The 14,848-nt window shown below is 36.6% G+C and overlaps 1 protein-coding gene across 2 annotated transcripts; it reads left to right on the top strand.

Moving 5' to 3' along the window:
• The first annotated feature begins 4,052 nt into the window (after nucleotides 1–4,052).
• LOC114308389 (putative serine/threonine-protein kinase At1g54610) lies at nucleotides 4,053–14,373 on the top strand. 2 transcript variants are annotated; one of them, XM_082878936.1, is made up of 8 exons: nucleotides 4,053–5,200; nucleotides 5,899–6,183; nucleotides 6,315–6,632; nucleotides 8,106–8,333; nucleotides 10,133–10,230; nucleotides 10,771–10,837; nucleotides 13,284–13,754; nucleotides 14,009–14,373. In XM_082878936.1, the coding sequence occupies exons 1-8, from the start codon at nucleotides 4,787–4,789 to the stop codon at nucleotides 14,162–14,164; spliced, it is 2,037 nt and encodes a 678-aa protein (XP_082735062.1). In that variant the 5' UTR covers nucleotides 4,053–4,786; the 3' UTR covers nucleotides 14,165–14,373. The 2 variants fall into 2 exon arrangements, with proteins under 2 accessions (XP_082735062.1, XP_082735061.1); XM_082878935.1 differs by having other exon boundaries at nucleotides 10,771–10,885.
• Nucleotides 14,374–14,848: the final 475 nt, after the last annotated feature.

Raw genomic sequence — 14,848 nt, 5'->3', positions numbered from 1 at the left:
GCCAGCTGTGCCAGCTGGAAGACCCAGTTTGTATCCTCCATACACGTGTATGGAGGATCTTGAGCCTTGGTTTTTAGCTTCTTGAGGAAGCTTTGGCCTTGTATCTCTATAAGAGAGGCCCTTCTCTTCCTTGGCACAAGTTAAGAGCTTCTTGGAAGGCAAAATATACATCTCTATCTATATCTCTATATTTTGGGTTCAAAAGGGTCTTGTTCTTGACCTATTACACCACACCTCGTAGCCACACATCTCCACCATTGTTCTAAGGTTCTTGGAGGGTCTTGAGAGGTCTCAAAGAGTTGGTTTTGGGCTCCAGAAGTTGCTGTCTTGCTAAGCTTCAAGGGTAACACACTTTTTCCCTCTTTTAAGCTTTATTTTGATCCATCTCTTAGCCTTATTTTCATGCATATTTGAGCTTTGTTGTCAACTGAAAAAAGTCTTATTTTGAGGTCCTTTTGATGTTTGTTTAAAGTCATTTTGTTGTTGGGGGTCATCTACCCCCTTGCATGCTTCATTTTGCCTTGTTTTGAGCCATGCCCTAAGGCCTTTGTGTTGACCTTTGCTTGGCCTTTTAACCACTGAAATTCAGCGGATTTTCAGTGGTTAACATGTGTTTTTGAGAGCCAAAATCAGAGAGGGATGACCCTCTCCCTCCTTATCTTGTTCACTAGCATTTTTGGCCTTACAAAGGAACCTTCATTTGCGCACCTCCAAGCCTTGTTTCAGGCCCTTTTTAGTGACTTTTAGGGCCTACCTAGGCTCTGTCCAAAGTTGTTTTTGTCACCTTGGGTGTGTCTCTTGCATGTGTAAAATAACCCCTCTTATAGCCTATCAAAGGAGCATGACATTCTTGCATGCATTGATCATGTTTCAGTAGGTTTTTGGGCTTTATTTGGCATGTCATGTCTCTGACTTTTGCTGGTTTAGTGGCCTCTTGAATGCTTCATATGCTTGTAGTGTAATCCATGTTCACTAGCTCACATTGCATTTTGTTTTGGCCCTTGATTCTAGCATATTTTGGCCATGTTCTAAACTGATTTTATTCATGATTTGGGCTGCCTTAGCTCTGTTTTGAGGTCCCATGGTCGAATGATGCTTGCCATGCATGCTTTGTAGTGTAATACCCTTGCCTAGCTTCGAGTTTTGAAGCCTCTTGCATGCTTAACTTGAGTTGTTTTCATGTTTTGGCATCATTGAACATGTTATTTCAGAGCTTATACTTGTGCCATATTCCCATGTTTTCCACTCTTTAAATGCGTTTGAGAGTTGTGCTTGTATGCCTCATTTTTGGGCTATTGCATGAGCTTCATTTTTGTGCATTGCAAGCCATCATTTTAGTTCATTTTGCCACTGTTTTGGGTCTGCATAGGGACTGTTTGGGGTTGGTTTAGTGTTTTGGACATCGCTTTGCATACCTCTAGTGTAATGCACTTCACTAGTTTCGGTAATTATGCCATCCAACATGCATCGGGTGAGTTGTTTGCATGATTCGGGACCATCTTGTATGTCATTTCAGAGCTGGAACATGTGTCATTGTATGCCATATTTCATCCTTGTCATGTTTTGGTAGAGTTGCACTTTGTTCCTTAGGCTTGGTCCCTTGCAATTGTGTATGTTTGCATGTACCTTGTTGCCTCATTCTCATCATATTAGCCACTGATTTGGGTGTGGCCAAGACCCATCCATCTTAGTTTAAGTCCATCTTGCATTGTGTATGCCCTATAGTCCATGTTATCGCATGTTTGATCATTGCATTGCGTATGCCTTGTTAATAACATTGCGTATGTTAGTGCATTGTATATGCATGAGTATGCCATTGATTAGTTCATAGCATTGTGTATGCCATTTTCATGCTTGCATGTCATTCCGTGCATCTTCGCATCACTTAGTTGCATTGCATTTACATTGTTTGTTGCATTGTGTTTGGAGTAGGGTTTAGTCTAAACACGGGAAACAAGGGGCGTTTCGTATTCAAAGTGACGAAAAATGTCTCGATTCTTGATCACCGACACTCTTGACTATCCATGATAGAGTTGTTGGCTTTAGGTGTTTACATGTGCATTCATTTCACATTGAGTCATGCTATTCGACTTCTCGGCCATCATGCATCGAGATGCGTGATTGATGGCACGAGGATCGAGGACTACACTCCCTAGAGCTTATGCAATGACAAGGGAGAGTGGTCGGGCACACATATGTTGAAAATACCTTGCCTTCTCTCTCTCTTGCCTTTGTTGCAGAAAAATCAGAAACCAGGGGCAAAAACTGGTCGGCCGACCACCCTTTTGGGTTTCTCCCACAAAAGGTGGTCGGTAAGGGGTCTCCAAGGCCATGAGCTGGTCGGCAGCCTTCCCATGGGTTCCCAGGGTGTAGTTTCAGCCTTCTGGAGCTTTGTGCAAGTTTCTGTAATCAATTGCAAATAAAGGCGAGCCGGGGCATCGCGATGGATTTCCTGACAAGGCGACTCGAGCATGCATGCATCCTTTATCATTCAAAACAGAGTTGAGGCAGCCCATTTTACATAGTTTGCATACTAGTTTAGTTAATTTGTTAATTAGCTAGTGTTGTGTAATAACTAGTTAATTCGATTCTGTATTATTTATTCGGACCCTCCGCAAGAGGGCGAACTTTGTAATAAGTGTGCGTGTGTGTGATGTATGTCTTCCAACTCTACGTATTTCTCCCTTTTATTTACCAGCTTATGATGGTTAGTTTTAGCGCACGTTTCAATTAGCATCCTTATGCTCGTATGTTTGTATCCATTCATCTGTTTTGCATGCACCGGGCTCAGCGCATCATGCTAACTGCATCGTATTTCAATTTCAAGTTGAATACATGTTACCTGTAGCATCTCATATACCATCTTAGAATAGCCGAGCCTATCTTAGTTGCATTCTCGCATGTGTTGCATTAGGTATCTCAGCATAGTAAGGATTCATGCATGTTTTCTAATTAGCTTCTTTCTTTGGTTCGGAGTACTTGGTAAGTGTTTATGCTTTAGCATCCTTGCATGCGTGTGAGTGACTGCCATAATAACATGCTTGCCATGAGGCTAACTACTTATGTGATATAACTGCCTAAATGCCTGTGAGTGAAGGTTGAGTTGCTTGAATTGGAATAATTCGTCAAAACCCGTGTTTTAGCCTACTTGCGAGTAGCAAACTTCAATCCATTTTCAAAACAAACGGATATGTGATGCTTTGTTCCAACTTAGGCAATCTAGTTTATACTTGTATGCTGTGCGCATCACATAGTAATTCTAGGTTAATAACCGGAATAAGTGCACATGTGTTTTCCAAAACAAGATATCATGCTTAGTAGTGGTCGATCTTCGATGGGGCGAGCGGGGGTGCTCATGAAATGACCTTCCCCAATCGTACCCAAGTTCCCGAGCCGAAGGAACTTTGGTGATGACGGACACGTGGCCTTAGGCACGAGTCAGGGTTTCCTAAATTCCCCCAAAATAAAATATTTAGGTGGCGACTCTGTAATTGGCAAAGCAGTCCATGTTTGACACTTCTTTCTAAAAATTTATTTTTCAAAACGATTTGCCGGATTTGGACTCTTTGGTGATTTATCAGTCTCGCATTGCACTTTGCGAGATTAGATTCAGAACCGTGACATTGAGTTCGAGCTGTAGTGAGCCCGATGAACAAAACGGGATTTCTTCCGGGACGTTCGAGCGCGTCTACAGTTACATACACCCACATAATAAAAAAGGTATAGTAAGTTTTTCCCAAACGTTACATACAAACGTTACATACACTCACATCATAAAAAAACTATAGTAAGCTTTTCCCAAACGTTACATACACTCACATCATAAAAAATTATAATAAATTTTTCTCAAACGTTACATACACCCATATCATTCAAACATAATGTCACTAAATTCAAAATAGTAAGTTAATGGGTAAAACTATCCATCCCAAATAATAAGACCTTTAAATGTATAAAATTAAATATAAAATTAATTAAATTATAATTAACCTTTTAAGATTTATGAGTCAATTCTCCGAATCAAAAACCCAACTGACGTGAGACAGACATTCGCCCTTATACTTTTGAGACCGGTCTTCCAATGAAAAGATGAAGGGCAAAAAGTGAACTATACCTGAACAACTGCTCCAGTCAGAGAGAGGAAAGCGAAAAGCAGAGAGAGAGAGAGAGAGAGAGAGAGAGAGAGTGAGAGTTGTTTTTCAATTTCTTGACTGAGCCCTGCCGGCAAAAAGCCGTTTATATATAGATATTTATACTATTATATTTATGTGAATGCATACCCATATATGAGCGCGTTGAACAGTCAAAAAATCAACAAACCAATTCTTTCTTCAAAACCAAGTTCCTCAATTCTCTCGCTTTTCCCGGAAACTGCACTGAAGATCAAAGCCCAAAGTCTTCAATCAAAGAATATTTTTTTAGTTGATCTCATTCAATTTCAATTTGATTCAGCTTCGAGGTATTTACGTATCGATTGCTCTCCGTGTTTGAAAGTTTGGAGTCTTTTTGGTCGTACAACCCGTGTATTTATCATTGAGGAAAGATTGAATTCTGGGTTATTGTTTGTATAACATTAAGCCCTAAGGTTCTGCGTGAGAGTATATAGTGGTTGGTTCATGAATAGTTTATACAGTGAGTTTGAATTCTCAACTTGGGTTTTTTTTAGTTGATTGTTTTCTTCAATGGAATTTGATATGGTGGGTTTGTTTTTGGATAAGATTAGTTAGTATTGGTTATTTGTATTTGTAAAGGAGGGTTGTTTTTGTTGGGTGTTTGTTTGAAATTCATGGGTTGCATTTGTGGTAAGGCTTCTGCTATAGAAGATAGCAGAGAGAGCCCAAGAGAGAGACAGTTGAATAAAGGGTCATCATCGGAGTTACACGTGCCTCGAATTACTTCTTCGAAGAGAGAGGAGAGTTTCCGGGTGAAAGAAAGGCTGGATGGTGGTGAAATTAGAGGTGGGTTGAGTCATAAGAAATTGAATGGCTCAAAGAAGGTGAGGGATGAGCATTTTGAGAAGAAGAGAGAGAATTGTGAAGTTGTTGTTCCTAATTATCATCCAGCTAGAGGAAGCATTCCAAAAGCTACAGAAGGGGAGCAAGTTGTGGCAGGTTGGCCCTCTTGGCTTGCTGCGGTGGCTGGTGAAGCTATCAAGGGATGGGTACCACGACGAGCAGATAGTTTCGAGAAGTTAGATAAAGTATGCTCCTTTTTCTCTGAATTATTGTTTGGATTACATTCATTTTGTAGTATAGTGTGGAGACAATGATATCACTTGGTGATTGCTTCCTATAATCTTCTGAAAATTGAATGCCTTTAATAATTAACTTAATGATTCTGAGATCAAAATGGTTTTAAGATCTTTTTGATAGTGAACTTTCTGGCAATACAATTTCCGTGTGCATATATTTTCTCTTGCATTTTTTAATAGGAGAGGTTAAGATATATATATATATATATATATTTCACATATATGTTAATAATGAGCTCTTGAATAGGCAATTTGGTCATCAAATTGGTATGTGCAACTCACATAGATTTTTGCATCCTCTGTTAGATTAGAATGTTAACATAGGGTTAAAATTGAAGCAAATTAGAAGATCAAGGGGTAAAATGTTGCAATTTTTCGTTAAGGAGGGTAAAGTGACATAGTTGAAGGAGGTAAAATGTAATTTGCTCTAATTTCTTTTTCTTATTGATAATTTGATGACTTTTCAAATTCGTTTTAGAAGAGAAATTAGTTTATTTTGTTTGAAACGCATGTTATGCTTTGTACCAATAAATGTGTACCTATTATTTGATGACTTGTTTGTCTGCTTTGATTTTTGTTCTCCATGATTGTTGATATTCTCATATGCCTGGTTTTTGTTCTTGTGTGATGGCATTTTGTTCTTGCAGATTGGCCAAGGAACTTATAGCAGTGTATACAAGGCTCGTGATCGAACTCAGAAGAAAATTGTTGCTCTGAAAAAAGTGAGGTTTGATAGTATGGATCCTGAGAGCATCAAGTTTATGGCAAGGGAAATTGTTATTTTGCGGAGACTTGATCATCCAAATATAATTAAATTGGAAGGCTTGGTCACATCACATAATTCTTGCAGCTTGTACCTTGTTTTTGAGTATATGGAACATGATCTTACGGGACTTGCATCACTACCCAGTTTCAAATTCTCTGAACCACAGGTTGGTAGTTAATTATTATTATTTTTTTAGCTTATAATGTTGTTTAATGTGGTATTCTGGTTTTGATATTCTGTCACATAGTATGATAATTGGATGCACTAATTCTATTTCCAATTTTTTTGTTATTTCAGGTTAAATGTTATATGCAGCAACTGCTAAGTGGACTTGATCATTGTCACTGTCGTGGTGTTCTGCATCGTGACATAAAGGGTTCAAACCTTCTAATAGACAATCATGGCATCTTGAAGATTGCAGATTTTGGGTTAGCAAGCTTTTATGATCATCATCAGAGTATGCCATTGACGAGCCGTGTTGTGACTCTCTGGTATCGTCCGCCAGAACTTTTACTTGGAGCAACTCATTATGGAGTTTCAGTGGATTTATGGAGTTCTGGTTGCATACTTGGAGAACTATATGCTGGCAAGCCTATCATGCCTGGAAGAACAGAGGTACAGTTCGAATCTAATTTTTGCAAAGGCATGCAAGATGATTTATGTCCACTACTGCCTGTCTATTAATATTTTCCTTTTCATTTGTGTAAAATTCTTGAAGGAGTATCAGTGTCTGCTGTAATTCATAATATAGCATGGAAAGATCAAGAAAAACAGAATTTTTTTTTTTTTGAAAAAGCGGGTCTTGTCCAAATGATTGATTTCTGTATTGACGTGGAAGGTGTGTGACAAATATGAGAGTTTGAACATCCCAGGGCACTTTCAATGTGTCTGCTTTGTTTATTATATACATAACAAAATGGGACAATTAGGGCTTGTTTGGTATTATTTTTGTAGACAGTTTCCAATGGCTGTAAACATAGAAAGTAAGGACGATGCAGAAAATGCCTTGGGCTGGCCCTTCCTGAAAACTATGTTTGAAGAAATTTCATGAAAATAGGCTGTTTTCCATAAGTTAATTTAAATAGTTTCTTTGGTTTTTAAGAAGTAACGTAATTTAAAAACAATGTTGAAAAAGCTGTTGGTTGACCCTTTTTGGAATTTTTTTTGAAGATATTTCCTAAAAATCGGCTGTTTCCAGGAAATTATTTTTGTCAATACTTTTCTTTGTTTTCAAGAAGTTGGGTAATTCGATATTGAAAACAACCCAAGTTTGGAACATTTCATTCTTTTTTGAAATTGTCAGAAAAGATAACCTAAATGAATTCAAACCTAAATGAATTTGAATTTGAATTTGAAGGTGATGTGCAACCTCCTCATTATGTTTTGGTGGAAGTTTAGATCTGCACTAAGCGAACTTCTTGTCATTATTAACTAATGGGTTCCGTTGATCTTACTCCAGTACCAGATATCAGAGTAAACCAGAGTATGTGAAGTCATGTGTTCTCTGCCAGTGCTAGAGTTGGTGGTTGGGTCCACTGATAATGTTTTTTCCTCAAAAAAAACTCTCTTGATGATAATCCTGTCTCGATATGTGCCAATAACTGGATTTCTTGTGTTAATCTTGTAAATAGTCCTGTCCTTTTTAGAGTGCTACCAACTTACCATGTATATATATATATATATAGTAGTGAACATTACAATATATAGCTGCTCTGACATTGCCAACGGGCAATCTTTTGGAAATTGACATACCACAACAGACCAAACAGATCAAGAGGAGTTCTATATAATAGTGTGGATGGCATCTTTGTAGGTCGATGTGTAGGCAACACTGACAATTTTTCATGGTCAGAGGTGCACCTCTCTCTGTGGTACAATGAGAAGTTTAAGTGAACAGTTTTATCCCTTTCTTGTCGTGATTAGCCACTGTTACACAAAGCATATTGCATTTTCCCCATTGTACTCACATACATACATATATTCCAAAACTTCTTTTAATAAATATGTACATTTTCTAAAAAGTATTTATCCATATATTGCCTCTCTCTTAACATGACCCTGAATAAATTATATGCTTGTATATTCTAGGTTGAGCAACTGCATAAGATTTTCAAGCTTTGTGGCTCACCATCTGAGGACTATTGGAGAAAATCAAAGTTACCTTGTTCTACGGTGTTCAAACCTGTACAACCTTATAAACGACGTCTTGTAGAGACATTTAAAGCTTTTCCTCCCACTGCTGTGGGGCTTATAGAGCTCTTACTATCAATAGATCCTGCACATCGAGGAACAGCAGCTAGTGCTCTAAAAAATGAGGTAATTTAATTTTTTCTATTGAGCACTGTGGAAACTTATGTTTGTGCTTTTGATGCTGAGTTTGTGGCCTTAAAACATAAAATACATTCTTTTCAAAGATTAAAATTTTTATTTGTTGAAGGGCGGGCCTGGCGTAGCGGTAAAGCTACCCCTTGGTGACCTAGTGGTCACGGGTTCGAGTTGCGGAAACAGCCTCTCCGCTTGCGGGGGTAAGGCTGCGTACATCAACTCTTCCTCAGATTCCGCTTAAGCGGGAGTTTCATGCACTGGTATGCCCTTTAGAATTTTTATTTGTTCTAATTGGTAAAGAACTCTGGTAATAGAGGTCTCTGGAAGAGACTTCCCAATAGGAGTTTCTTCATGCATTAGTGAGGTAGGTGTTTCTTGGGCTCTATTTGTTTCACTGGATAATAAAATTCTGGATTTTTTTTTCTCACCCTTCTAGGAAAGTTTTCAACACTAAAAATAATAATTTTATTTTCCCTGATTTGCCACTTGTTTGATACTGATTGCAAACAGAACTATAATTTTATGCCTAGATGTTGTTTGGATAAGCACAAAGTGTAAAGAATAAAGATCACATGTAACACGAAAGAATAGTCCTTCCATTATTTGTGGGTGGGTTTAATATTGTGCGGGAGTATTTAAAACAGAAAAGAATAGAAGGAAAAGAAAAATAAATAAATAAATAAAAAATTAAAGAAAAGTTTGATAATTATATTTATCATTATTCAATATCCGTGTTATTCATCATTGATCATTCATTCAAACAACCCGTAAGAAAAAATACAGAGGGTTCAATGTGTGTGTGTGTGTGTGAGAGAGAGAGAGAGAGAGATTCTTTTTAGGTAAAACAACTTTGGGGTCAAAATCTGGGATGTTGTTTTTTGATATTTTTCTGCTTTCCTGGAATTTTTTACCCCGTTAAATTTTTGGAACTTATGCTCTATTGCGTTGATTGGAATGAGATGGAATGATTACTCTGTAGGCTCTCTTATAGAATGATCATTCTCTTACAATGGTGAATGACAATTCTATTTATAATGTATTTTTCATTATTTTTTAGTGACCCAAACATAGGAATGGACAATTTGATGGAATGATCATGCCATTCAACTTCATTTCATTGAACCAAACATTACCTAGGAGAAAAACAATCAACCAAAATTTAGCTTTTTCTTGGAATTTATTTTCCCCAATCTACTGAATCAAACGGAAGCATAAGGAAAGCCTATTTACAACCGGCTTGATGTTCCTTTTATGTAATCCCCATTTGCAAATATGCATGTGTTCACAAAATTATACAAATGTGCAATGGAGGCAATTCAACTATCCTTAACATCCAAATATGTTCTCAAACTACCATTACATGGTCGAGGTAGCCTGAGAGTTTCTCTTTTATATTTTTTTGAACTTCTTGAACTTTTTTTTTTGTTTGGGTATGGGATAAAGGGGATGCAGAGCCTATCACACACAAAAAGGAAAATAATAATAATAATACACATAAAAATTGAAAAGTTTATAAAGGAGTGAAAAATTATACCATCTCTGGACTTACGACCCTTGTCCTACGAATTTTCCCATTTATTTTTTTTTCTGTGTTTACCTTCAGTTGTCATTTTACGTCATCCAGAATGGATTTACTGCTATGATAATGTCTTATGTTTATTGGAAGGTGATTTCTTTATTATCTTCACACTACTAAACTCTGATGTGTTTGAATACTTGTTTCATATTAATTTTTTTTCGTTGTCGTATGATTTTTCTGAGATTTTTTGATTGAATTTTTTCTGTAACAGTATTTTACCACAAAACCACTTGCTTGTGATCCTTCATGTCTGCCAAAATATCCTCCCAGCAAAGAGATTGATGCGAAATTGCGGGAAGAAGCCAGAAGGTGCGTTTTTAGTTAAATTGTCATTTTGTATGATAAGCCAACATGGATGAAAATATAGTACCTTGATTCATGATATAACACAATTCATTTATAGAAGAAAATTTGGTTTTCTTGATGAAGTTCTATAATTTGGGGCATAAAAGGAATTAAAGTCGAGCAGACTGTCAAATGGTCCAATGTATTGGTAGAATATGTACGCATATATTTGGAGTGGCTGTGATATTAATGTTGACAATATGCATGAATAATGGGGGAACATCTGTTTAACAAACAAGTTGGATGTATAAATCATGCGAACTAACATTGTGCTTAATTTGTTGATGATGTTGACTGAAGGATCTTTTGCTTGTTGGCCTTTTGATATTTTGGTTAGTTAATGTTTCTTTGGTTTCACACGAGTGATTTTTATTTTTATTTTTTTATTGAGCATTTTATAACAATATGCAATTATTCTTCCATGTTTAGATGCATGAAAAGAGTCTTACTTGCTATTTAGGGTGGTGTTTCTTAACGTTAACCTGTTTTCATTGAATTTCACAGGCGAGAAGCAGGAGGAGCCAGGAGCCAGAGGGTTAACCTGGAAACTGGAGGACAAAAACTTCCTCAGGTAATTCCAGTGCATAATGCTAACACTGAGTTAGTCACATCAGTGCAGGTACCTTAAACAAGTTTTCTTTGCATCCCCTCTTTTCTTCGGCATTGATTTTCTTCCTGGTTGAATTCAAAGCAAAACTACTTACACATCAACATTTCTTGGAAATTGTATTGCATTGATGGATTTATGTAAAACACATAAGAATTTCAACCTGGTCTTTTTGAGGATCACTGCACAGAAAACAGAAATACTACAATCACTTGGCACATATACTTGTATGGATCACGACTCATGAGGCAAACATGCTTGTGAAAGAGTCATTAAGAATTGCTTCAAAACCTTTTGATTAGAAAGAAAGAAATTTAAAAGGTAAGAAGGCCTATAACCCTAAAATAATTGAACATGGTAAAAGAAGAGGTGGTTTAGATTAAAGGCAAGGTTTTGATGTTTAGTACCACGTATGGTATGCTGAAGGAACGGCTACCTTTGACTTGATATGTTCATCAAGCAAGTTTATGCTGTGATTGAACTCATGAGTTAAGCTTCTCAACAAACCATCAAGCTTTGTTATCAGAATCTTACGATTCGCGATTCAATTTATGATTCGATTCGCAATTTTTGCAAAATCGATATGAATCTATGGGTGAATCTATTTTAGAAGTGAATCTTTAGTGAATCGCACGATTCACAATCGATTCACGATTAGATTCACTTTTTACGATTTATGCAATTCTTCAAACTATTGTGTTTGACATACTTTCAACTATTTTTTGCTTCATCTTTGTCATGAAAATGACTTAATACAACCTCTAATAGTGTTTAGTACCAAAATAACCAATACACACACACACACACACACATATATATATATGATTTGTTGTCATTTTAGTGATCATGTAGTTTTTAATAAGATCCAATCAGATTCAGTCGAATCTAACATGTTTTTAACCTTTCTTCTCATTTTTTTTTTCCCTTAAAAAATCAGAATATATTTGCTTTAAGATTAAAGTAACTTACGCCATGAATTACCTATTTACTATTTTATTAAATTGAGTATAGTTGAATATTATATGTGTGATGTTAATTATACTTTTTAAAATGTTTTAAGCTTTTAAAATAAAAGATCCTAAATAATTATGATATTTGGTCATTGTTACTTGAAAAAGTATATATGCTTATTGTTTAAATATCAACATTGTTGTTAAATATTTCTGATATTTGGTCACGATTCGAATTCCAATTTGACAACTATGCCATGAAGGCTTTGTTTTCTCTTCGGAGGATTTGTCTAGCAGGCTTATTCCCCTTAGCTTATTGCTTTTCTGTTGTCAATAATTTATTGACCAGTTGTTGAAGAGATTCAATTTCATTAGAAGAAGTTAGCATTTTGGAGCGACTTTGTTAATTAGTACATGACTGGGAAAGCCAACTTGACACCATAATATGTGTGTCATTATGAATATGAGTGTAGTTGTAGCATTCCCTTGACGTGTATGGCCATGATATTTTTTCCATTAAATTGACCTCAATTAATTTTAGAAACTTGAATGGTTGTATCCCCAATTTTTTGGATATGTCTATCGTTTATGATAGGGGGTGACCATTGGTTCAATGGTAAAACTTTAGCCTAATAGCCTTGAGGTTATAAGTTCAAGTCATGGAGCAATAACTCTGTGCACTATGCCAAAGGTTAGGTGTGTACTCAATTTTTCTCCTCCCAAATACACATTAATGTGTACTAATTGGGCATTGTTTTTTTGTTTTTTTTTTTTTAATGATTCATGTGTTTATTCACGATCATGAGTTTGATCCTCTCATTTACTTTCTTTTGATGTATGGTATGTTCTAGAGCTTATTATACCTTGTTGAAAGTTGCCCCCATTGACCAAAGCCACTTGAACTTGTAGATCTTGTTCATTCATCAAATGCAACTGATTTTAGGTATTCTGAGTGTTGTGACTTGTTCCATGATTTAAAGAAATTGAATTACTAACACCTGTTCCAAACTGGGTATTGCCCTCAACTATTACTGTTTCTGATACTATTACTTCTTGCATTGGTAATTGTTTCGGCAATGTTGATGTTCCTTTATGGATCAGCAGTTTTGAACATGTGTTATCTTTTTGAGCTGTGGGACAATGTTTGGAATTTCAAGTTGCTCAGTTGTGATGCCGCAGGAAAAATGTTGGACAATGTTGTCCTGTATTTAATTTTTTTATGTATACATATAACTTAATATTTGGCTACATAGATACTCATTATATTTGACACCACTAGTTTGTTGTTAAACTTATGAGATTATCACTCTTTAGGTATTTTAGCATTCTTATCAGTGACTCGTCTCTTCCTTTTCCTTCATGACAAGTTATTATCACTTCAACGTCTATTTCCTAGTTCTTTATTTTTTAAATTTTTTGTATTTCATGAAAATAAAATATTTTTGTATCGAAAACTATAGGGAAGACGAGGCAACTCCCATTCAAAGAGCCGTAGTGAACTTTTGAACCATTATCAGGAGGAAGCTGCTTCTGGTTTTCCTATTGATCCACCTAGACATTCACAAGCTGCAAAAGAAGTGGTGGGTAAAGATCGAATGGATCATAATACTAAGAGGGTTTCACATTCGGGGCCCTTGGCTCCAGGGGTTGGATGGACAAAAGCTGGGAAGAAATACGATGATATGAATGTTATTTCAACTAGAGCTGACTTGTCAACATTATCCGGTTTAGTAGCATCTAGGACGTCGTTGTCCGATGATAGCCGAGATAAACTTGGTCCTTCACAACCAAAAGCAACAGATCAAGTGGCTAAGTCTTCAGAATCACATGAAGTATCGGGATCCGCTAGAAGGACTTATCGGAAGCAACACACACACAGCATCACTGGTTCCCATCAGTTAGAAAAAGGAAGAGCCAAAGAGCCCGTTCTGGTGAGTTCCCTGACTAAACTTTCTATTTCAAGGTCTCTCGAATTCTAAGCTGATATTTTTTTTGTGTTCAGCATGATACTATTTGTGGTTGCATTTCATTTACCACCGACTTTATGATAAATAAGGACCACTTCAGTAGCTCTCAAATTTATATGTACAAATTGTGCATATTTGTGTGCTTTTTCCTTGTATGCTTTGCTTTGACATCTAAATGTAATATGCCTTGTGATGTTTGTTTTTTTTTTTTTTTTTAGCATGGTCACGGGTTCAATGGTAACAAGATTCATTTTTCGGGTCCGTTACTTGTTCCATCAAACAACATGGAGCAAATGCTTAAAGAGCACGATCGGCGGATTCAAGAAGCGGCTCGACGAGCACGGCTTGAGAAGGCAAGGCTTGGGCAAAGTTGAGGCTCACGGAATGCCAAAAACCAGTAATCCAATATATGTCTCTACTGGCAGAGCTGGCTAAATTAGCTGTGAACCAAAGAGTCAGTTCATCTCTCCAACGTAAAATTAGTAGTTTTGTGTACAGTGTTTGTGCAAGGGATGGATAAATCAACTTTTATTCCACTCTTTTACACGAAATCTGAGAATAAATAAATTTACCAATTTTTGAAGGAGTTGATTCTTGGGTTGAACCTTTAAACATGTGATAATTCTAGAGCATTTGGAAATGATTCGTGATCTTATGGATAAGGGGTTTTTAAATACAAATACTTGTTTGGGGTGTCCTAAATAAGTACACTTTTTGTCCTTTTGGATTAAAAAGTTGAGGAAAAAAATATGGATGTTTGGGTTAACTTGTTGACTTTTTATGAAAAAATATGTATTAAAAAATTGTATAAATAAGTGTGTAGGAGAAGATAGGGTAGGAGGTAGAGGAGCGGCTGGGTGAGTAGATGAGGAAATATTGTCTCCTTCTCGGGCTTTGATTGGATGGTGTTGTTTGGCCCATGGGGGCTCATCACGGGTCCCGTTTTTCTAATCGGAACCGTTCAATGTGTAGAACTCGTCGAGTACTATATGTTTGTAAAAAATCACATTGATTGGATATCGATAGCTATCTGATCGTGTTAGTTTTTTTTGTTAACT

This window comes from Camellia sinensis, chromosome 7 (assembly GCF_055761805.1).
Source record: "Camellia sinensis isolate YWXY chromosome 7, ASM5576180v1, whole genome shotgun sequence".
Lineage (NCBI taxonomy): Eukaryota > Viridiplantae > Streptophyta > Magnoliopsida > Ericales > Theaceae > Camellia > Camellia sinensis.
The sequence above is the reverse complement of the archived record's forward strand: the minus strand, read 5'-3'. Positions and strand labels throughout refer to the sequence as shown.

Bases quoted from the DNA above. Each gene is read 5' to 3' on its own strand.
- LOC114308389 (XM_082878935.1), top strand. From the start codon at position 4,787: ATGGGTTGCATTTGTGGTAAGGCTTCTGCTATAGAAGATAGCAGAGAG. The intron at 10,231-10,770 runs GTGCGTTTTTAG...TGAATTTCACAG, and splicing joins TTGCGGGAAGAAGCCAGAAG to GCGAGAAGCAGGAGGAGCCA. The intron at 13,755-14,008 runs GTGAGTTCCCTG...TTTTTTTTTTAG, and splicing joins GAGCCAAAGAGCCCGTTCTG to CATGGTCACGGGTTCAATGG.